Here is a 23,065-nt window from a genome sequence, read left to right as displayed (position 1 = left end):
TTCCTCGGAGTCCACATCACGGAAGACCTCTCCTGGTCCCTCAACACCTCCTCTCTGGTGAAGAAGGCCCAGCAGCGCCTATATTTCTTGAGGAGGCTGAAGGGATGTAATCTGTCACCCCTGATCCTCTCTAACTTCTACCGCTGCACTATAGAGAGCATCCTGACAAACTGTATCACGGTATGGTACGGCAGCTGTAGCTCCCATGACCGGAAAGCCCTGCAGCGGGTAGTCAAAACTGCCCAACGCATTACCGGCACCCGGCTACCGACCATAGAACATATATATCAGAAACGCTGCCTACGGAGGGCACGGTCCATCATCAAAGACCCTACCCACCCCAGCCACAGTCTGTTCACCCTCCTACCATCTGGAAGACGCTACAGATGCATTCGCACCCGTACGACCAAATTTAGGAACAGCTTCTTTCCCAGGGCTGTCATCCTACTGAACTCCACAAATAAACACTAAAGCCTGCACATCTGCCGATGCACTTTATTATGGTCATATTTATGCTAATATACATGTACAAATGTATGTTGAAATGTTTAAGTGTCCTAATCCAAATTGTACACTCTCGGGAGCCGCAAGCCTACATTTCGTTGTACTGCACTTGTGCACTAACAATGACAATAAAAGTTGATTTGATTTGATTTTGATCTCAACATCCTTCCTAGAGTGTGGAGCCCAAACCTGCACACAACACAGTCCTCCAACTGTGGTCTTGCTAAGGTTTATATGGATTCGCTATTAGGTCTCCACTTCATCATCTTCACAGTATTCCATTCATTTCTCCACTCGAGGTGCTGCTTTGAATGTCTTGTGAACCAGAACCCCAAATCCTTCTGCTCTTCCACATCACCCAGCCTTCCCTCAAAGTATAATTTAAAAAAAAAATCAAAATGCAACACCTTACCTCTACTGACATTGAACGTCATCTGCCACTTTTTTGCACATTCCACCATCTTAGTAAATAAATCCGCAAGAGGATATTAATAAGAATTATTTACTAAGCCTCATATTTTGGTATCATCTGCAAAGTTGAACATCACTCCTTCTTGCCCTTATCCAAATCATTGATATATACAGTGAACAGAAGCCTCTGAGCTCTGAGACACCACTACCACTTCTAACCACTGAGAAACTGCCCTACCCTCAGTTTCCTCCCTTCTAGTTTTTAAATCCAATTTGCTACCTTTCCCCTAATCTTCTCCAATCGTCTGTGTGGTACCTTATCAAAGCCTTTCTGAACGACCATGTGCACCACATCCACTGCACTTCCTCTCATCCATCACTTTGGTCACCCCCTCAAAAGAACACAATTAGTTTTGTCAAGCACAATCTTCCTTTCTGAAATCAATTTGTCTGCTTCTAATTCCCCTAAACATTCAGTAATTTCATCTTTAATTCCATCAAAGCAAAACCATTACTCAAACCTTAATATAAAAACGGTTTGAAAATGCTATGGTTGATGGGAATCAATGTTTAGGTCATTTTGAGATCAACAGGCTGCTTTCTGTGAAGCAAAAGGGATAAGGTGGATGTAATGTAATTACATTGATGATTCAGGTAGGAAAGACAATGGATGCTCATCCGAGATGTCTGCTAGCAAAAACGAATCAATGGATCGGCTGCTGAGCTGCAAGGGCGTGAGGCGCCTGAAGTTGTTGGGACTCCTTGGAATCTGTAAACGGGCCCTCTGGGATGGAACTACTGTTTCTTCATTGGACATCCACGGTGGAATCATTTGGTAAACCGACTGATCCTCCTCAGTGGAAAAACTCGGGTTATCGATTCCTGCAGGAATTATTTAGTGTTACAGAACAAGAATTAGTTAAAAGAATCTCTGAAGGAGTCACAAGTAGACAAGTGCAGCAGAAGGTCCAATCTAATCATCTTATGGCCAATGACAAACACTGTAATGTTAGAATCTATGCAAAGACATAATGTCGCTGTAATAAAAGTGGAAGTTAGAGTGCGCCATGACTCCGTCTATACAGGAAATTTAACTAGCAAGTTGGATTATAGGAATTAGTGCTCGAAATCGGCATTTCTAGAGATTGTGAGCATACAATAGGATCTTCAGAACTACAGTTGTGGAAACGCAATGTGGCGTTGTCCAAGGTTCAAATTTTTGAATGCATCAAGGTGGCCCAAGAGCATCAGTTTACGACATCCAACATGTCATGGGAGGCTTTGAAAAAGAGAGCTTGCACTTTCACCAGAAAGGACATCAACCTTTCCTTCCTCTCCTCTATATAGATGCTGCCTGACCTGCTGAGTACTTCCTGCATTTTCTGTAGTATTCTGCTTTTTTTTTTAGTAACCATCAGTAAGCATTGGTAGGCTATTTGGTCACAAGAAACATCACAGCTGGGCCCGGTCCCACTCTAAACCAATGTACACCCTTTCATGAGGTATTCGCTCAATAGCGATCAGGACTGGGAACCCTGGCTGCTTTCTTCTCCCTTACAAAATGGTGCGGAGGCTAACTGGGGTGCCACTACACTGGTCCCAAGATCAGATAGCTTAGTAGAGACTGAAGATTGAATCCAGGACCTTCCTGAGCTATTTGGAAAGCCCTTCATATTTCGTTTTTAATCTAATATTTTGGCAACAGTTACCAGGATAGAGTAAATTTATGGGGCATTGTTGTGCTGATGCACAGGGGGTGTGTATCAGTGCAAAAGTAGCTCAACTTTAACAAGTGCACTAAAGCCCTAAGGTGCAAGACCCTCTCTAGGAGGCTGTTCACACCAGCTGGAGTTTTCAAATCCAACTTTTAGACTCCAATACAATATAAGCAGAGGAAACATCCGAGAAGCATTCACCACACTGAACAGTTCTATAGACAAAGTATATTACCAGTTCTTGTTTCATCAGATTCATCGCTTGGGGCAGTAATTAGGAAACTAATTCCTCCATCCGATGGATCATAATTGTCCTCTACATCAGAGTCTGGAAGAAATGGGTAGGAGACAGCTCTTAAATACAGCAACAAATGAATGTAATCCAGGTAGTATTGCAGTCACTCTTTGGTAGGTGCCATGGATTTGAATCCAGATTTACAGGATAAATAGTTTCTTCCGACTTTTAAAAAAAGGGTCTCAAGTGAAATAGGGCTTTGCGCAGATTCAACCCAGCTCCTAGAGGAGTCCACGTTGCCGAACAGTTGAACGGAAAATACAATCATTTTAGTTAATGACTATTTTCTTTCTCACCTTTGGCCAACAAAAACAGCCAGAAAGGCAAAGCGGGAGTAGGAAATGCCAATGCTCTGATGGCAACGCTGTTCGGAGATTGGGGGGAGGGGTGTTAAAGCATGCTGCTGGGACTTTCACATCACGTGCTGAAAATAGGCACTTGTAGGATGCTTCAAAGACAAAAGATCATCCATTTTGTACTTAAAATAACAGTGCTGGAACTTTATTTTGCCTTCAGACAGCCAGAGCCTTAGCTGACTTTCCATTTCTTAACCCAGGAGTCTGGTGACCAATTTAGTGCCCTGCAGCCAACTTAAGATCCCCCAACTCAGCAAAGAATAGGAGTCTAGGATGTTCTTGGCCTGCAGGTCTGAGCGACGCAATCCAAACCAAGGATGCTCGGAGTTTCCCTTCAATGTAAAAGGAATCTTCTAACAGGTAGAGCTGGAACTCGGTCTGTAATCCATTCCCACGTGCGGAGCTCTAGCTCCAAGGACAAGTGGAGGTCACGCACTTCCCCGGGAAGGAGGGCAAAATCAGAATGGAAGTTGGGTGGCTTAGTGGGTCAGTTCACTGTCCAATGTGTTACTGAGCTACACTCACCAAGACCAGCCTAGTACTGATCTCTCCATGGCAAGTTGGGGCGAGAGCGAGAACTTGCATTTAGATATCATCTTCACAACCTCAGGATGTTCCAAAACACTTTATAGCCAATGAAGTGCTTTTGAAGCATAGTCACTGTTGTAATGTAGGAATCGTGGCAGCCAATGTGCGCACAGTAAGGTCCCACAAACAGCAATGTGATATTGACCAGATAATCAGTTTTAGTGAAGTTGATTGAGTGATAAATATTGGACACTGGGGAGAACTCCCCTGCTCTTCTTCGAAATAACACCATTGGATCTTTTACGTCCACCTGAGAGGGCAGATGGGGCCTCGATTTAATGTTCCTCCGAAAGTCGGCACCTCCGACAGTGCAGCACCCCCTCAGTACTGTACTGGAGTGTCAGCCTAGATTTTGTGCTCAAGTCTCTGGAGTTGGATTTGAACCCACAACCTTCTCACTCACAGGCGAGAGTGTAAGGCAGACACCTAGGCTGGCAGGAAGGGCCTTACCATGGAAAGGAAGGTGTAGGGATTAAAAAGAAAAAAGGAGGAAGTCGGTCATCCCTGGATTATTTATGTTCACCTTCTAGAGCCACAGCAGAGCTCTGGGAACAAGCCATTTGCCCTCTACAAAGGCGGCGGGGTATTTCATGAGGAGAAGGGGGGGGAAATTACCTTTGGAAAAGAAGGAATCTCGCCTTTATGTTATACTACAGGATCTCCTGGCAAGTTTGGTCAGAATAAAATTAAACAGCTCTAAATAGTTTTTGGATCAAAAATGTAGCGAAGGGCTCCAAGGGGAAAAATTGGGTTGGTTTGCACCTCTCGTTAGCATCCCCCCCCCCACCACCAAGGACTACGGGGCGCAAATCCCCTAGTGCCTGGGCGCGGCGCCACTAACGCCTCTCGCAAAATTCAGCGGGAGGTTAGCAGTGGCAGTAGCCGGTAGCGCCCCGTGGCGCTGCGCCGTCGGCGATGACGTCATCGCCGTGCACAGCGCCCCAGCCGCAAACGCCCCTTGTGCCCCGATCTATCACCGGACGATATGTGTGACAGGATCAGGGGGCAATTTGGCAGTGGCGGCGGAGCAAGTTCAAGGGGCAGGTGTCGGACGGCCACTTTTATTTTGGCCGACTGCCAGCACCTGCCCACCTTCACTTTTTTATGCGGGTTGCCGGCCGCGATCGCTCAGCCCAGCACTCCTCGAGGCCTGCAATGACATGGCGCGGTGGCACGTAGCGCCGTGAAATTCAGTAGTAGCGCCCCAAGCAGGAGGTGGAACGCTTTCTAGTAGCGCCCCACCTCTTGCTTGGGGCGCCTACTGAATTTACGAGAGAGGGGCACTAACTTTTTCGGGGCACTAAAATTAGCGTCCCAGCGACGTACCCATTTCCCCCCCCTCCCCCAAGAGTTTAAATAGTGAGCAGCAGAACCGAATCGGCCAAGCATATCCCAGATTTGATGCCTTGACGGTGATAGGTGATCTCAGCTGGGCATTACAATTAGCCTCAGCACCCCAGGAAGTGAGGGTGTGGCGGGGGGCGGGGGGGAAAATGGTCAGGTTTCCTTCTCCTGATTGCTGTCAGGAACCCCCACACATCAGACAAAGTTGGAGTGTCAGTCAGCTGAAACTGCTATTCCCAAGGTCAAGTGGCCACCAACACTCACTATATCCAAACTCACTCACAGGTAGCCACTTGACCAACGTTTCAGAGGTGACCCTGCACCTGTGGAACTGTAATCCAAGGAGTCAGCAGAGATTGGGAAGAAGGGCGGGAACAGAGGTGAAGATGCACTCCAAGAATTACCTTTATCAACTTGGAACGTAACAGATTGTGTCGAGAGCCTTCCATTCGGCACTGCATCACTGTGTTTCTGTAACAAAACCAGGAGAACTAGAACAGGACTTAAAGGGGCACTAGCTTTGTGATACAAGTTTTACTAATTTGTTATTGTTAATTAGCAAATGAAATCACAGCAAATGCAACTGAAATCATAACCAAACTCATCACTTGCATGCAAAAGATGATGGATTGCTTTTATCTCCTCCCTATATAAAACTGTACACGCACGTTCATGGAGCCCTGTGGAGGGCAGTGCCGTCTTTGGAAAGCTGTCTCTATATCACAGTGATACACCTGCTTCCCCCACCAGATATCAGCATTTCTGAACTCCTCTCAGAGCTAGGAGCCATCCCACTAACACCAGCGATGAAGAGTTAGTGAACAACTCCACTCGAAGGCCTCGATATTAACCGCCCACAATGGGTGGGAAATGGTCCGGAGGGGGGGGGGGGAAAGAGATGGAAATGAAAAGAAACGGGGAACATGTCCCCAGCCCACCGCGTACGCGCCTGCCACCATTTTCACGGCAGTGGTTTTTGCAGCGGGACACTTCATCAACATTCTTGAATCAACCTCTCAGTGCAATTGGTGGCCTGAATGCGGGTTTCCCAGGGTTCAGGAAACGCAGCAGTAAAAGGCAGGCAGGAGCTGCCGGCTCAGGAAGGTACGTGCCTTTTACAGCACTCCTTGTGGGCCAGGAGGAGCAGGAGTGCTCCCCCCCCCCAGCTACTCAAGGAAGGCTTCGGCCTACCCTCTGCCAATAGAGGCCGCTGTGATCGCAGACCTCCCCAACCTCAACCCCAGCCCGCCCCTAGCAGTGATCTCCAACCTTCTCCCCTCCTGCGATGGCCTCTCTCTCCCTCCCTCCCGGAGCCCTGATCTGCGGCCTTCCCCCTCCCACCCCATTGCCAGGTAACATCCCCAAGAGTCCCCGGCTGTGGCCTCCTGCCACTGGTTTTTCCGTCCGGTAGCCGGCCAGCCTGTCAATTTGGCCGGCTGCCGGGCGGGAAGCAGAAGGATAAAAAAATGATGAACTCCTGCCATTAAATTCGGCAGGACTTCTGGGTCCCCGGCCTCGACACATTCCCCAGCCGTTTATGCCCTCCCAGTAAATATCAGGGCACAAGTATCAGAAATGTAACTGGAGGGTGATCTGTAAGTCAGGTGATCAGTCAAACTCAATACCAGATGAGAGGGAATCAAAGTGGAGCTGAACTGCACATTAATCGGCATGTATCTTCCTCCGTGTAAAAGGGATTGCTGTGTAATTTTTCAACTTTAACTAGTTGGGCAGTACTTTAAGAAGAATGTCCTCGCCTTTATTACCTTGTTCTTTAAGGTGAGCTTTAGTCTATGGAAGCAACCATTCTCTAAAGGTTTCTGCACGGAGCATGGCAGAGTGACATTTCACACGACAGTGACATTTCACACGACAGCGTGACATTTCACACGACAGCATTGCTCTGCCAAGATCAGGTTGTTCGAAACCTGTGGGCTGGCGATCCATTGAAGTGCTCAAAAGCAATTAAGCGAGCACCAAAATCATGAATCTCCACTTGACAAATCTTTGTTCACAAACATCATTGAGTTATGCGCGCACGCAATTCATAGAATCTTACAGCACAGGAGGCCATTCGGCCCATCGTGCCCGTGCCAGCTCTTTGAAAGAGCTGTCCAATTCGTCCCACTCCCCCCGCTCTTTCCCTGTAGCCCTGAAAACTTTCCCCCTTCGAGTGTTTATCCAATTCCCTTTTGACAGTTACTATTGAATCTGCTTCCACCACCCGCTCCAGCAGCGCATTCCAGATCGTAACTTCACAAAAACGACAAGCAGTCCCTCCCGCCCCCAAGACATTTTCAGGAAGCTGGTCCCACTTTAAAGTATAATTTACAAAGAGTAAAACAGCCGTGGAAAAACAAAGCTTTATTCTCAATGAAAAGAAATGCCGCCATGACTTGAGGTTACCTTTTTAGCTGTTCGCTCTTTCTTCAAGTTCCTAAATTTGGTGTTGTAATTGGTTCCAAGCTTGGTGGATTTGAAATTTTCCAGTCTCTTTTTCATGGTGCGCTGGAATATCTCTTTATCTTGTTTCTCATCTTCGTTGCGCATCAGTTTATGGCGGCTGTAATTAAGCCTGTACTTTAAAAAGAAACCATTGGGCCAGTGAATATAGAGCGCAGTAAGAGGTTTCACCCCTAGCAGCTCATTCGCCTCCTCTCTTACCTTATTGATTAGGCAAGGGCATCATTGTTAGGTAAGGGTATCAAGGGTTACAGAGCAAAGGTGGGTAAATGGAATTGAATGGCAGAACAGGCTCAAGAGGCTGAATGGCTTACTTCTGATCCTAATGTTCCTCTGAAAGGATGAAAATGTCCAGAGAAAATGCGTAGACACACGGTACATTGAAAAACAAAGGTAATTTCCATTAGTAAATGGATCGGCTTGTGTACTACAGTGTTATACAGAACAGTGGGACCCCACGATCAAACCCTGATCTGTGCTGAACCAGGCATATCAGTTGGGGCAATAGTTCAGTCACCAACATTGGTGGACAATGAATCTTGGCTGGGACATGCCTCCTCCCCTTCACGTTCAGTCAATCCTCAGTGCCTAGGCACACACCCATCGACGAGGTGCTGGAAATCGGCTGGGGCTAATTTTCCCGCAGCAAGAGAGTCGGCAACTGCAAGCGGGGAGGGGAGAAACCCAGGGGACGAGAACAAATGAACTGACGAGCGCGATTTCTGCTCGGCCACCAACAAACCATTTCAAAAACACACAATGATGGACATCACATCACAAAGCAAGACCATCCTGCCCAGCCGAGCCTTACCTGGAGCTAGCCACTCTAATCCCAGGTCCCTGCCCGTTCCCCTGATCCTTATATTCTTCCCTGTATTTGGTCATAGGGAGGGCTGGGTTGGAGTCTATTTGCTTTTTTTATTCCATCGAGGTGAACCGGCACAGTCCCCTGCAGTGAACGTGCATACAGGAAACTTTGGTTTATCCGGAGGTTAACTGTCCGGAATGCTCGATCCACCAGCAAAATTCAGGAGTCGGTTCAGTAAGTTTTTTTTCTTTTCGTTGCGTTTTTTTTTCCCACCAGTCAGGCTCTGCAAGGTCTAGCTAAAGCTGTTGCTTAGCTACAGAGACGCTTGCAAGCTACGGCCGACTGTTTAGAAGCACAGGGTTTGTTGCTAGATACGGAGCTCCGTCTGTTTTAACATTAGCGCTGGTTTGTCCGGCAGTTTTGATGGGACGGCAACAGCTCGGTCCCGTCGGTGCCGGGTATCACAAAGTTTCCTGTATATAGATGAACACTAATTAAATAATAACCAAAAACTGATACTCCAAAAATTCCCAAATTCCCTTTTACAATTCCATCTTTTGCCTATTTGTACTGAGGAGTAAGCTTTATCTCTCTGGGCTCGTGAGGCCACATCCAATGTTCCCTCTAATTTGTGGTCTAAGTGCGTGGTCCCTTTAAATTTGCTAGGCAGTATCTTCCAGCGGTAGCAGCTGGTGAGCGGCCTGCATGGCACCTCCCGATTGGTGTGCGGTCGTGCACCTTAGGGGAAACATTGGCCATGTCCTCCCCACTGATTCTCTGGAATATTCCAGATCCCTGGCACAAATACAAATATATGTAAATAGTCTGATGAATATTTATTCGGCAGCACAAGAGGGTACTTTGCCAACCTTTTATTTAGCATCCCATTGAGCAAAGTGTGAGCACCAAGCCAACTAGGTACCAGGTGATGACAGCTATGGCTCATGCCTTGATCAGATCTGTGCCAATGTTTTAAACTTAATTAGAAAGAAAGAGCACAACTTAGATTTCTGAACACTTCCCAAATGCAATGGGGCAGATATGCAAACAGCCCGAGTGGGCCCATGAGTTTCCTTACCCGTTGCCTGGGTTTGTACAGATGTTGCTGCAACATGTGGTGAGTGACTGTTTCCTCTCGATGCTTTACGCTCTTCACTCTGTTCTCAACCGCATGCATGTCCAGGCACACCTCGCTGGCACTCTCTCGCCTGGGAAAACAGACCTATTTTGTCACAACATGTCAACCTTGTCCCCGTTGGTAGCACTCTTGCCTCAGAGTCAGAAGGTCGTAGGTTTTAGTCCCATTCCAGTGACTTGCGCACATAATCCAGGCCGGCACTCCCGGTGCAGTACTGAGGGAGCGCTGCACAGTCAGCGGTGCCGTCTTTCGGATGAGACTTTAAACCTGCCCTCGCAGGTGAAAGTTAAAGATCCTATGGCACTATTTCGAGCAAGAGCAGGGGAGGTCTCCCGGTGTCCTAACCAATATTTATCCCTTAACCAACACCACTAAAATAGATTTAATGGCCCAGAAATTCGGGTCCCAACGCGTGAGTACGCACGGAGTACTCACACGTAGGCCCAACGAAAGTGTCAGTTTTATGCGTGCACTGCGCATGCGCAGGAAACCGGCACTTCCGTTCCCCTGAAAGGGGTTCAGTGGTCGAACGCGTGCGCCGGAGAGGCAGTGCGTGCGCATTGAACGTACGCTTTTTTTTTTTTTTTTTGCAGGTTTCTCCGGGAGGGTATGTCTCCAGCAGTTACACTTTTAAAAAGCAGGCGCAAGGCCTGCTTTTAACAAGGTAAGTGGTGAATTAATTCAAATTAAAACTTTTTTTCCCCACAGGTTTATTATTTTTAAATACTTTAAAGAAAGGTAAGTTTATTTTTAGCCCCGTTTGAAAAAATTAATTGCATTTTCTAAAATTTAAATTATTGTTTAAAATAGTTATTTCATGTAATTTATAGTTATTTTAAAAATGTGATTTAAAAAAAAAATTATTTGATGTTTTAGTGATGTTTTGGGGCTTATAATATTTATAGGTTTGACAGCTCTTCCTGTCAAACTTATGAATGAAGCATTCCCTGCTACCATTGACTCTCCATGGCCCACGTGATCCCAGGGGATGCATCGAACTAACTGCGCCCCTGGGATACGCAAGCACTGCACACCGGCAGTTGAAGGAGGCCCAGGATCAGAATCCAAAGCGGGCCCACAGCTCAACGGCCGGCACGCTAGGTAAGTGCAGATTGGGGGCTTGCACCTGCGGGAAGCCCCCGACCCGAATTTCTGGGCCATTATCTAGTCTTTATCACATTGCTGTTTGTGAGACCGTACTATGTGTAAATTAGCTGCAGTGTTTTCTACAGTGACTACATTTCTGAAGTACTTCATTGGCTGTAAAGTGCTTTGGGATGTCTGGAAGTTGCAAAAGGCATTATATAAATGCAAGTCTTTCTTAAATCAATTTGAAAACTGCATTAGGATTTTTACAGTCAAATTAGTTCTCAATCCAGGGTGTGTTTCGGGTGGTTTAGAGAAATGTGTGCTTACAAAGAATGGCTCTCCCTGCGTGTGGCCAGTGCTCGAACACTTTTGGTCATTAGGACGAGATTCTATCATGACCAATACTTACAACACTGCAGAGACAGATGCGTCTACGATAGAGTGACGAGACCCAGTGAAGTCAACGTTAACATCACTGCTCGAGCGAATAAAAGCCAAGGACCCTCGCCGTTCTCCCTGCAAAAATGAAAAGCCACACGTGTCACACATCGATTGTCAAAAGGAACAGGAATTGTTCAATTAACTGTAGAATTAAGTATTGGGAATTCACCAGATATCTAGTAAATTAAAGCAGATGACAAAACAATATATATATTCTGAGGCTATCCTACCTTCGTGAAGCATTAGTTGAAATACCTGCACATTCTACATCAGCCTTAGCGCAATGGTCGCACTCTCACCGGAGTCAGAGGTCATGGGTTCAAAGTCCCACTCCAGAGACTTGAGTCCATAGTCTTGGCCGACACTTCAGAGCCAGCAAAGGCATGATGGGCCGAATGGCCACCTTCAGTGCTGTATGATTCTATTTTTGATCATCATTGTGACCAAGGATAATTAATAGAATGATCAATGGTTCCATTACATGCCGATCTACTGCAAGAACCCCAGACTCAACTAACAAACTGCCTGTTGCAAACATTATACTTAATTGCTCCTGTGTTCTAGGACATAATCATTGGTGTGTTTTTATTTGACAGCAATAAATTTGCTAGTCACACCCTGTACTTATCCTGTCCAATTAAACCCCAACGATTGATAAATTTATTGTTCAAATAGACCCAACCTCGAGAAAATATTCACTATCTAGGAGAAAAATCAAAGCAATGAGACAAAAGATCAAAGGTATATTCAAATTAACTGGATTCTTCCAATACTGCATTTTATTAGTGTTTTACAAGGGGCGGTGGGGGGTGGAATAGGGTCAAGAATTTAATTTCAACAGCATTATTTTGCTGCAGGAATATGGTCTTGTGCGATTCAGCACTCCAGATTATCGGGAGCATGGAAGGGGAAAGCAGGAGAAAATCCACCTGGAAAGATAGCTCACCAAACCCATGACGGGATGAGAAATTTCAACTTGCACCAGGAAGAGGCAACTGGTCATAACTGCCATATATAACAATCAGCACAAGAGCTGAATCAAGATCAACAAGAGCAAGGTGAAGGGGCACAATGGCCCTGGAAATATGGCCAGACTTTCTTTTAGTTATGCAAGCAGCATGTTAAGCAGAGGACATCAGTGTTTTTGCAGGACATAATTGTGAGTCATACTTATTCACCCTCGCCCAGCAAAGTGGCAGGTTCGCCTTTTTCTTGAGCATATAATGGATTGTGACGATTGCAGTGAACAGGAAGGGACACAATATAAGGCAGATTTGTAGGTTCAGAGACCCTCGCTCTTCAATACCTTATCAAATATACATCTGTTCTGCACACAACATGCACTGAATAACAACCCATGAACAGTATAGCTTCATGATAGTAAGTGATAGGACCACTGCTTACTTGATATATATTAATGGCTTGGACTTGGGTGTACAGGGCACAAATTTCAAAATTTGCAGATGACACAAAACTTGGAAATATAGTGAACAGTGAGGAGGATAGTGATAGACTTCAAGATGACATTGACAGGCTAGTGAAATGGGCGGACACGTGGCAGATGAAATTTAACTCAGAAAAGTGCGAAGTGATTCATTTTGGTAGGAAGAATGAGGAGAGGCAATATAAACTAAAGGGTACAATTCTAAAGGGGGTGTAGGAAGACAGAGACCTGGGGGTATATGTGCACAAATCATTAAAGGTGGCAGGGCAGGTTGAGAAAGCGGTTAAAAAAGCATAGGGATCCTGGGCTTCATAAATAGAGGCATAGAGTACAAAAGCAAGGAAGTTATGATGAACCTTTATAAAACACTGGTTCGTCCTCAACTGGAGTATTGTGTCCAATTCTGGGCACCGCACTTTAGGAAGGATGTGAAGGTCTTAGAGAGGGTGCAGAAAGGATTTACGAGAATGATTCCAGGGATGAGGGACTTCAGTTACATGGATAGACTAGAGAAGCTGGGGTTGTTCTCCTTAGAGGAGATTTGATAGAGGCGTTCAAAATCATGAGGGGTCTAGACAGAATAGATAGAGAGAAACTGTTCCCATTGGTGGAAGGATCGAGAGCCAGCGGACACAGATTCAAGGTGATTGGCAAAAGAACCAAGGCGACATGAGGAAAAACATTTTTACGCAGCGAGTGGTTAGGATCTGGAATGCACTGCCTGAGAGGGTGGTGGAGGCAGACTCGATCGTGGCTTTCAAAAAGGGAATTGGATAAGTACCTGAAGGCAAAACATTTGCAGGGCTACGGGGAAAGGGCAGGGGGAGTGAGACTAGCTGAAGTGCTCTTGCAGAGAGCCGGCACAGACTCACTGGGCTGAATGGCCTCCTACTGTGCTGTAACCATTCTATGATAGAATCATAGAATAGCACAGCAGGAGGCCATTTGGCCCATCGGGCCTGTGCCGGCTCTTTGAAAAAGCTATCCAATTAGTCTCACTCCCAGATGTTCTTTCCCCATAGTCCTGCAATTTTTCCATTTCAAGTATATATCCAATTTCCTTTTGAAAGTTACTATTCAATCTGCTTTCAGGCAGTGCATTCCAGATCATTACAATTCTCTACATTAAAAAAAATCTCCTCGTCTCCCTTCTGGTTCTTTTACCAATTCTCTTAAATCTGTGTCCTCTGGTTATCGATCCTCCTGCCAGTGAAACAGTTGTTCCTTATTTATTCGATCAATACCCTTCATAATTTTGAACACCTCTATCAAATCTCCCCTTAGCCTTCTCTGCTCCAAGGAGAACAATCCCAGCTTCTCTACTCTCCCCACATAACTGAAGTCCCTCATCCTCTGCACCCGCTCCAAGGCATAGACGTGCCCAAAATTGAACACAGTACTCCAGCTGAGGCCTAACCAATGATTTATAAAGGTTTAGAACTTTCTTATAATCTTGATCATTTTCTTAGACTAACATTGAGATATATACCAATTGCCAGGTACAAGGCCTGCCTTTTCTGCATCTGCTTAACTGACCCACTGGCGAGATTACCTCCGACACGTAGCTGATGGCATCCTTCAAATTCAGTTCACGGAAAATGCCGAGGATCCTATCCCGGCTAATCTGGGCCGATTTCCTCATCATTACTTTACTCAGATACTTTCTATCAAAGTTAGTCCACCTGAAATAGAACATACCATAGTAAGGGGGCTGTGGTTTATATAGCTTAACCAAATTGTGAGGGCAGGGAAGAACTGCAAAGCAGTAAAAATCTAAAATGAGCATTTGGTGAAACGTCATTGGGTCTGGAATTATAACTTGTACTGTTACAGAAGGGAAGCCAGACTGTACGAGTATTGGATCGAGCAGCGATTGTTTTTTCAGTACTAGCACAGATCTGGCAAAGAACCAGTAGAAACAAGATCTGATAGGACATGCAGCACCCCTCCCCAAAACTATAAAAATTGGTAAGTTACACAATAAGGGAAGTATTAATGAATTGTGCTGAACATTTACAGAACACTAAAAAAATCTATCACTAAGTCTACATACTTGTCTCGAAGATAGTTGTGTCCAATTTGCCCCGAGATGTCTTCTATCGCAGACAGGATGTGATCAAATGCCTTAAAAAAAGACAGGCACAATTGTTTAAATGTGAGGAAGTGAAAATGATTGCACTTGCAACACTATGGTACAAGGTCAGTTCTTTTAAGCACCCTTAATGAAACCTTCCTTTCCGTCCGACAAAAAAATAGCTACTGCACAATAATCTCCATTTGGAAAGATCTGTGAATCGAACAGATTTTTGTTTGAAACGGAGTTTCATTGGAATTTTCTAAAAGTTAAGGGGGTGAAATTCCCCTAAAGGGCCGTTTGGGGTGCCAAGTAAAGAATGTTTGGAAAGTTAGCGCCAGGCACTAACCTTTTCAAACATTAGTTAAATTCCCATTTCTTTCCTCCAAGAGGGAAGTGGAGCGCCAGCCTCTTGGAGTGCAAGAGGCAGGGAATGTCCCAAATCCAGGGTGAAGTGCTCAGCAGCGCCACAAGCGGTCAAGCGTGGCACTGCTGCGCTGCAGGGGCTCTTCCCCGCATCAATTGGAAGGGTCCCACACTGCGAGCTCTGCAGGCTTATTTTTTTAGATATGTGGGCCACCGGGGAGCGGGAGTGCTGCGCGATCAGCTCGGCACTCATGCAGATGCTGCGACCGGTGGCCGAAAATAAATAGATATTTTTAGAAAGGCAGATTTTTTTGGCCGGCCTCCCACCGCGCCTTTAAAGTTGCGCCCCGCGAGCAGCCAGCCTCACTGTTCACGACCCCGGCAGCAGTCGGTAACATCGCCCGGCACTGCTGCGGGGCGAGATTGCGAATTTTTCTTCCAAGGCGCTACCGGGGCGCTGTGCCCGGAGATGACGTCATGATCTCCAGGCGCAGTAGATCGGGGCGCTACCCGGTAGAGCCGCCGCTAACCTCCCACAGTTATTGCCTGGGGGGGGGGGAGCAAAGTCATTCGCGCCCCGTTAGCGCCTCCCACCGGAGGCGCTAACGAGGGGAATTTTGCCCCCTAAATACTTGATAATGATCAACATTGACATCTTTTTATTGACCCATCCATTCAAATCAAATCAAATCAATTTTTATTGTCATTGTTAGTGCACAAGTGCAGTGCAACGAAATGTAGGCTTGCGGCTCCCGAGAGTGTACATTTAGATTAAGACATTTAAACATTCAACATACATTTGGCTTGTAATACATTAACAAACATAAACATAACCATAATAAAGTGCATTGGCAGATGTGCAGGCTTTAGAGTTTATTTGTGGAGTTCAGTAGGATGACAGCCCTGGGAAAGAAGCTGTTCCTAAATCTGGTCGTACGGGTGCGAATGCATCTGTAGCGTCTCCCAGATGGCAGGAGGGCGAACAGACTGTGGCTGGGGTGGGTAGGGTCTTTGATGATGGACCGTGACCTCTGTAAACAGCGTTTCTGGTATATGTGCTCTATGGTCGGTAGCCGGGTGCCGGTAATGCGTTGGGCAGTTTTGACTACCCGCTGCAGGGCTTTCCGGCCATAGTAGCTACAGCTGCCATACTATACTGTGATACAGTTAGTCAGGATGCTCTCTATTGTGCAGCGGTAAAAGTTAGAGAGGATCAGGGGTGACAGGTTACATCCCTTCAGCCTCCTTAGGAAATATAGGCGCTGCTGGGCCTTCTTCACCAGAGAGGAGGTATTGAGGGACCAGGAGAGGTCTTCCGTGATGTGGACTCCGAGGAACTTAAAGCTGTCCACCCTTTCCACCACAGCCCCATTGATGTGGATGGGGGTGTGACTTCCGCCTTTAGACTTCCTGAAGTCCACAATGATTTCTTTGGTTTTCTTGGTGTTAAGGGCCAGGTTGTTGTCGGCGCACCACTTCACGAGATGCTGGACCTCCTCCCTGTAGGCTGACTCATCGTTGTTGGTGATCTGGCCTACTACCGTGGTATCATCCGCAAACTTGATGATGGTGTTGGAACCATGAACAGCCACACAATTGTGGGTGAAGAGGGAGTAGAGGAGGGGGCTCAGCACACATCCTTGTGGGGCCCCAGTGTTCAGGGTCGGGGGGGGGGGGGGGGGTGGGGGAGGTGTGGTTACCTAATTTGACAGACTGGGGTCTGTTTGTTAGGAAGTCCAGGGTCCAGTTGCAGAGGGAAGTGTTCAGGGCAAGAGTTTGGAGTTTGGTGGCCAGCTTGTTGGGGACGATAGTGTTGAATGCTGAGCTGTAGTCTATGAACAGCATTCTGATGTAGGTCTCTTTACCATCTAAGTGATTCAGTGCCGAGTGTAGAGCAGTTGTGATTGCATCCTCCGTTGATCTGTTTGCACGATAGGCAAACTGGTGTTGGTCAAGAGAGGCGGGAACACTGGCTTTGATGTGAGCCAGGACCAGTCTCTCGAAACACTTCATTATGATGGGTGTGAGTGCGACAGGTCCTGTCAGCTTTTGAATATATTTGTTCTTTGAACAGCAATTGCTGAACACATTATTGGGTGACTAAATCCACCAGCTGAGGGTGCAATAACGTAATCGATATAGACTTACCTCAGGTTTATGACCACTTCTCTGATGTATGTTAAGTTCCTTTGCACTGTTGGCTCAGGAACAGTTTTTAAAACCACAACCTGTTCCCTCCTTTTCTACTGCCCAAATCCATCTGCTGAAGTCATTACGCTTGCTAATTAAGAACATTTTTAACAATGTCCATATCCTGTTTAAACAGCTCAGCATTATTTCTTTTTAAAAAGTCATTTTTGCTAAGTCATGAAACAGCAATACAATGATGTCACTTGCATCATTACACTGCGCTTGTAAACAGCAACAAAAAAGAAAGATGTTTGCCACTTTGACAAGAAATCAGTGTCCCTTTAAAAAAAAAGTTGCCAGAATATAGGATAAGATGTTTAATTTAAAATCAGGAGATAATTATTATTTAAATTGGTCTTGATGGCAACACTACTATTTTAAGGGGTGGGTGGGGGGATTTTAAAATATCTTTGGCATGCTGCACCCACTAATTACTCAGGTATGGCTATGTTACTGGACTAGTAATCCAGAGATTATGAGTTCAAATCCCACCATGGCAGTATGAGAATTTGAATTCAGTTTTAAAAATCTGCAAATAAAAACTGGTATCAAGTTGACACACTATACAGTAACACACCTTACAATAACACACCGTTCAGTAACACTTCGTACAGTGACACACCGTAGAGGAACACACCGTACCGTGACACACCTAGAAGGACAAGGACAAGGGCAGCAGGCACATGGGAACACCACCATCTCCAAGTTCCCCTCCAAGTCACACACCATCCTGACTTAGAAGTATATCGCCAACACTTCATCGTCGCTGGGTCAAAATCCTGGAACTCCCTCCCTAACAGCACTGTGGGAGTACCCTCGCCACACGGACTGCAGCGGTTCAAGAAGGCGACTCACCACCACCTTCGAGGACAATTAGGGGTGGGCAATAAATGCTGGCCTTGCAGCGACGCCCACATCCCATAAACAAATAAAAAAAAAGTGACCTTTCCCTGAAGCCATCGGATTGTCACAAGAACCCAACTGGTTCACTAATGTCGATTAGGGAAGGAAACCTGCCGTCTTTACCCAGTCTGGCCTATGTGTGACTCCAGTGGTTGACTCTGAAGTGGCCAACCAAGCCACGCCGTTGCATCACCACTTTCTCAGGACAACTAGGGATGGGCAATAAATGCTGGCCTTCCAGAAACGGGCCATATCCCAAGAATAAATTTAAAAGAAAATGAACAAATCCATGAATCCAACAAGTTAGCATGGGGCTGGAGGTGATGCAATGATCATCCCCAAACTAACAGTCAACCAAAATGCTGAACTTAAAATGGACAACTTGGGCTGTAATTTGTTACTAAGATAGCTGTCGTCACAGCAGTAGTGACAAAAGAAGTCATTCATACTAGTGATATGCTCCCAAATGGGCACAAGTGCATCATCGTAGTGCTCATTCCTGAAGGGATCCCCCTTCCACACATTTATTGGATACTGAAAGACTGGACTTACTCTTTCGTGGAGTTTCTCATTGAGTAAAGGCTCCCTCTGCGAACTCTTCTTTACTTTCAGCCAGTTAACCAAAGGTTTGATCGTCAGACCCTGCAAAATATCACAATCAGCTCAGCTTCATCATTGAGCAGAATCCACAACACTTCTGATATGAATATAATAAACTCCACAGATCAGACACAACCAAGTTGACAACAGAAGCCGTTCATCTCCATGTCACAGTTTACATGCAGCACTGTCCATTTTCATTTCATTCAGAATACTCAATATACAACATTTTCCCTCTCCAGCAATCTTTATACAGTACAGACCGAGGGGATAACCTTCATCCCACTCCATACAGTACAGACCGAGGGGATAACCTTCATCCCACTCCATACAGTACAGACCGAGGGGATAACCTTCATCCCATTCCATACAGTACAGACCGAGGAGACAGCCTTCATCCCACTCCATACAGTACAGACCGAGGGGATAACCTTCATCCCGCTCCATACAGTACAGACCGAGGGGATAACCTTCATCCCACTCCATACAGTACAGACCGAGGAGATAGCCTTCATCCCACTCCATACAGTACAGACCGAGGGGATAGCCTTCATCCCACTCCATACAGTACAGACCGAGGGGATAACCTTCATCCCACTCCATACAGTACAGACCGAGGGGATAATCTTCATCCCACTCCATACAGTACAGACCGAGGAGACAGCCTTCATCCCACTCCATACAGTACAGACCGAGGGGATAACCTTCATCCCACTCCATACAGTACAGACCGAGGGGATAACCTTCATCCCGCTCCATACAGTACAGACCGAGGAGACAGCCTTCATCCTGTTCCATACAATACAGACCTAGGGGATAACATTCTTTCCGTGGGTAATGTTTAATTCTTCTGCGTATTACTGCACTCTTCCATACAAGCAGAGCTTTGGTGGATTGCTCACCCATATTGCAGTTACCACTTCTTTCATTCTTTATTCTTTTCCAGTGCACACGACTGCTTAAAGCAAACGACTCTGGTTGGAGGTTCAATTCTGAACCTCTTCCTGGAGTTATACAGGATATAAACTGGGATGTATAGTTTATTCAAAATGAACTACCAAGTGATATGAGCCACATTACACATGAGCACCACTTGCTATTATAATACTGTTAAATCTGTTATATAAATGTTGACCAAAAAAAATAGACTTTCCCTTTGAATTTAAAAACTGCCAGTCCTAACTTGGACAGCATCAAAGGGTCCACAAATTAATTATGTAAATTAAACTTGATTTCTGGCCCATTGAAACTCTTGCAATTCAATTGAAGTCTACTTCATGAGACTACAACTTCCCATCACAAGGTCCAGCTTCACCCTAATGACAGGCTCAATTTCCCATAATGCAGAGAGGAATAGAAAAGGCCCCATCTACAACATGGCCCATTCAGCATATAGTCTGTGCTTGTGAATTAAAATCCCTTAGATTTCTGCAGTAAGAAAAGAAAGACTTGCACTTATACAGTGCCTTTTACAACCTCAAAATATCCTAAAGTGCTTTACAACCAATGAAACACTTTTGAAGTGTAGTCACTTGTAATGTAGGAAATGCAGCAGCCAATTTGGGCACAGAAAGATCCCACAAACAGCAATGTGATAATGGTCAGAACATCTGTTTAGTTATGTTGGTTGAGAGATAAATATTGGCCGGGACACTGAGGCGAACTCCTCTGCTCTTCTTCAAAATAGTGCCAAGGGATTCTTCACGTCCACCTGAGAGGGCAGATGGGGCCTTGCTTTAATGTTTCATCCGAAAGACAAAATAGCTTTGCATCTCCATTCATTGAGTTACCGCGGAGGGTTTGTACAGCACACAGTTGATGGTTACCTGGAAGATGACCGTGAAATACACCACAACGATGGTCGTACTGACAAACAGTTTCTTCGTGTGTACGGTGTTATCATCCAGCAGCACCACCAGTGCAAAGGCCACAGCTCCACGTAGGCCCCCGTATGACATCACCACCTGATCTATAATCTCCAACTGCACCACACGGTAGCGGTTGAGAATCCAGGTCTGAATTACAACACCTAAAAAAGGTTGAAAAAAAAGTGGGAATATTTTAATTAAAGCTCGAATACACTGGCATTTAAAAATAAAACACACAGGACATGCAAGTCAAGGACAGGGCATGACTGTACAAACTGTGAATTCCATGTACCATTTGGCATACAGATGGTAAAAGAACAATAAATAATGTTTTGAAAGCAATGCAACTTTATTTTTTTTTGTTTGATGTCAACTTTTTCCATCTCCTCACCAAGGTAGAATATTTTTCTGGGATACAATTCCATAGTTCCCGAGAGCTCTAATAACTTGTTCAAGTTTTCTAATGGCGAGTCTAGGCTGAGCCATTCCAGGTTAGTCAATCTCCAAGAGAGGCTCCTTCACCTTGGTTGCAGCCTGCCTAGGAGAAGGTACCACGTAATGGTGAATCAGCAACAGAAATCCAAAGCTATTTCGCCCTTCCTGGCCTTACTGCTTTCCTGTGTGAGTGACTGCGGTCCAGTGTTTAATCAAAGTTCCATCACAAACTGAAAGAAATCTTGAGGCAAATCATTTCAGAAATATGCCATTTTCTGAATATTCGGTGTTAGATAAGCACAGTAATACACTTGTATTGCATTTGTTATGAGTGTATGTGGCCATGTCATTAAAAAAGATATTATATGAGGATATATAAGGAAACCAGAATTTATCCAATGTGTTTGAAATAACAAAGTTTGTTGCGGCAGGAAAAATATCAAAACATTTATTAACTAAAGTAACTCCCTTGACTTAGCCACTGTTGAACACATTAAGGCAACAAGTACAATAATGAGACACTGGCACTATACTGCTGAGCTGCACAACTTAACATAATCCACAGCAAACTTATACAGCCACCACAAATAAACCAATGAAAACATTCTCCCAGTGGTATCATGGGCACCGCACCTCAGGAAGGATATATTGGCCTTGGAGGGGGTGCAGTACAGATTCGCCAGAAATGACACTGGAGCTAAAAGGGTTACATTATGAGAACAGGGTGCAGAGACTAGGCTTGTATTCCCTTGAGAATCGAAGATTAATGAGTGATCTAACTGAGGTGTTGAAGATGGTTAAAGGATTTCATTGGGTAGATAGAGAGAGAAACTATTTCCTCTGATGAGATAATAAATAACATGGGGACAGAACCTTGAAATTAGAGCTCGGGAGTTCAAAGGTGACATCAGAAAGCATTTCTTCACACAAATGATAGTGGAAATCTAGAACTCTCTCCCCAAAAAGCTGTGGGTCAATTGAAAATTTCAAAATGGAGATTGATAAATTTTGTTTGGTCAAAGTATTAAGGGATATGGAAATAAGGTGGGTAAATGGAGCTAAGATACAGATCAGCCACGATCTAATTGAATGGTGGAACAGGCTCGAGGGGCTGAATGGCCTACTCCTGTTACTAGGTTGCTATCACTGAATTGTATTGCACTGTGCAGGCTCAGTATTATGCAATTAGCCAGTTTAATCTTTAGCCAAAAGTCTAATCTAATCTTTAAAAGTTAGTTCATTTCAGTTAACACACCGTTATTGGCCTTGATATTCCTGGAATGGGATAAGGTCTTCGGCTTAGTGGTAGCATTGCTGACTTCGGAGTAGAAAGGTGAGCCCTACTCCAGGGGGGAATGAGGGGGGGGGGGGGAAGGAGGAGGATGAGGGGGGGGAAAGAGAGGCGGGGGGGGGGAAAGAGAGGCGGGGGGGGAAAGAGAGGCGGGGGGGGAAAGAGAGGCGGGGGGGGAAAGAGAGGCGGGGGGGAAAGAGAGGCGGGGGGGGAAAGAGAGGCGGGGGGGGAAAGAGAGGCGGGGGGGGAAAGAGAGGCGGGGGGGGGAAAGAGAGGCGGGGGGGGAAAGAGAGGCGGGGGGGGAAAGAGAGGCGGGGGGGGAAAGAGAGGCGGGGGGGGAAAGAGAGGCGGGGGGGGAAAGAGAGGCGGGGGGGGAAAGAGAGGCGGGGGGGGAAAGAGAGGCGGGGGGGGAAAGAGAGGCGGGGGGGGAAAGAGAGGCGGGGGGGGAAAGAGAGGCGGGGGGGGAAAGAGAGGCGGGGGGGGAAAGAGAGGCGGGGGGGGAAAGAGAGGCGGGGGGGGAAAGAGAGGCGGGGGGGGAAAGAGAGGCGGGGGGGGAAAGAGAGGCGGGGGGGGAAAGAGAGGCGGGGGGGGAAAGAGAGGCGGGGGGGGAAAGAGAGGCGGGGGGGGAAAGAGAGGCGGGGGGGGAAAGAGAGGCGGGGGGGGAAAGAGAGGCGGGGGGGGAAAGAGAGGCGGGGGGGGAAAGAGAGGCGGGGGGGGAAAGAGAGGCGGGGGGGGAAAGAGA

General features: G+C 46.1%; 1 protein-coding gene across 2 annotated transcripts in view; it reads right to left on the bottom strand.

Moving 5' to 3' along the window:
• Window positions 1-23,065, bottom strand: part of LOC147117799 (sodium/hydrogen exchanger 3-like) — a 107,638-nt gene that overhangs the window by 11,454 nt on the left and 73,119 nt on the right. The window contains exons 7-16 of one of the 2 annotated variants that reach the window (XM_085989105.1): window positions 20,556-20,758; window positions 18,682-18,771; window positions 14,650-14,720; window positions 14,149-14,278; window positions 11,121-11,227; window positions 9,563-9,692; window positions 7,620-7,793; window positions 5,618-5,684; window positions 2,866-2,958; window positions 1,557-1,797 (exon numbers count right to left, since the gene is read on the bottom strand). In XM_085989105.1, coding sequence (XP_085845231.1) covers window positions 1,557-1,797; window positions 2,866-2,958; window positions 5,618-5,684; window positions 7,620-7,793; window positions 9,563-9,692; window positions 11,121-11,227; window positions 14,149-14,278; window positions 14,650-14,720; window positions 18,682-18,771; window positions 20,556-20,758 — 1,306 coding nt within the window. Of the gene's footprint in view, window positions 1-1,552; window positions 1,798-2,865; window positions 2,959-5,617; window positions 5,685-7,619; window positions 7,794-9,562; window positions 9,693-11,120; window positions 11,228-14,148; window positions 14,279-14,649; window positions 14,721-18,681; window positions 18,772-20,555; window positions 20,759-23,065 lie in introns of those variants that run through there. The other variant, XM_085989106.1, reaches the window with a different exon arrangement.

This window comes from Somniosus microcephalus, chromosome 5 (genome assembly GCF_052327205.1).
Source record: "Somniosus microcephalus isolate GS21.2 chromosome 5, FLI_Smic_1.0, whole genome shotgun sequence".
Classification (NCBI taxonomy): domain Eukaryota; kingdom Metazoa; phylum Chordata; class Chondrichthyes; order Squaliformes; family Somniosidae; genus Somniosus; species Somniosus microcephalus.
The sequence above is the reverse complement of the archived record's forward strand: the minus strand, read 5'-3'. Positions and strand labels throughout refer to the sequence as shown.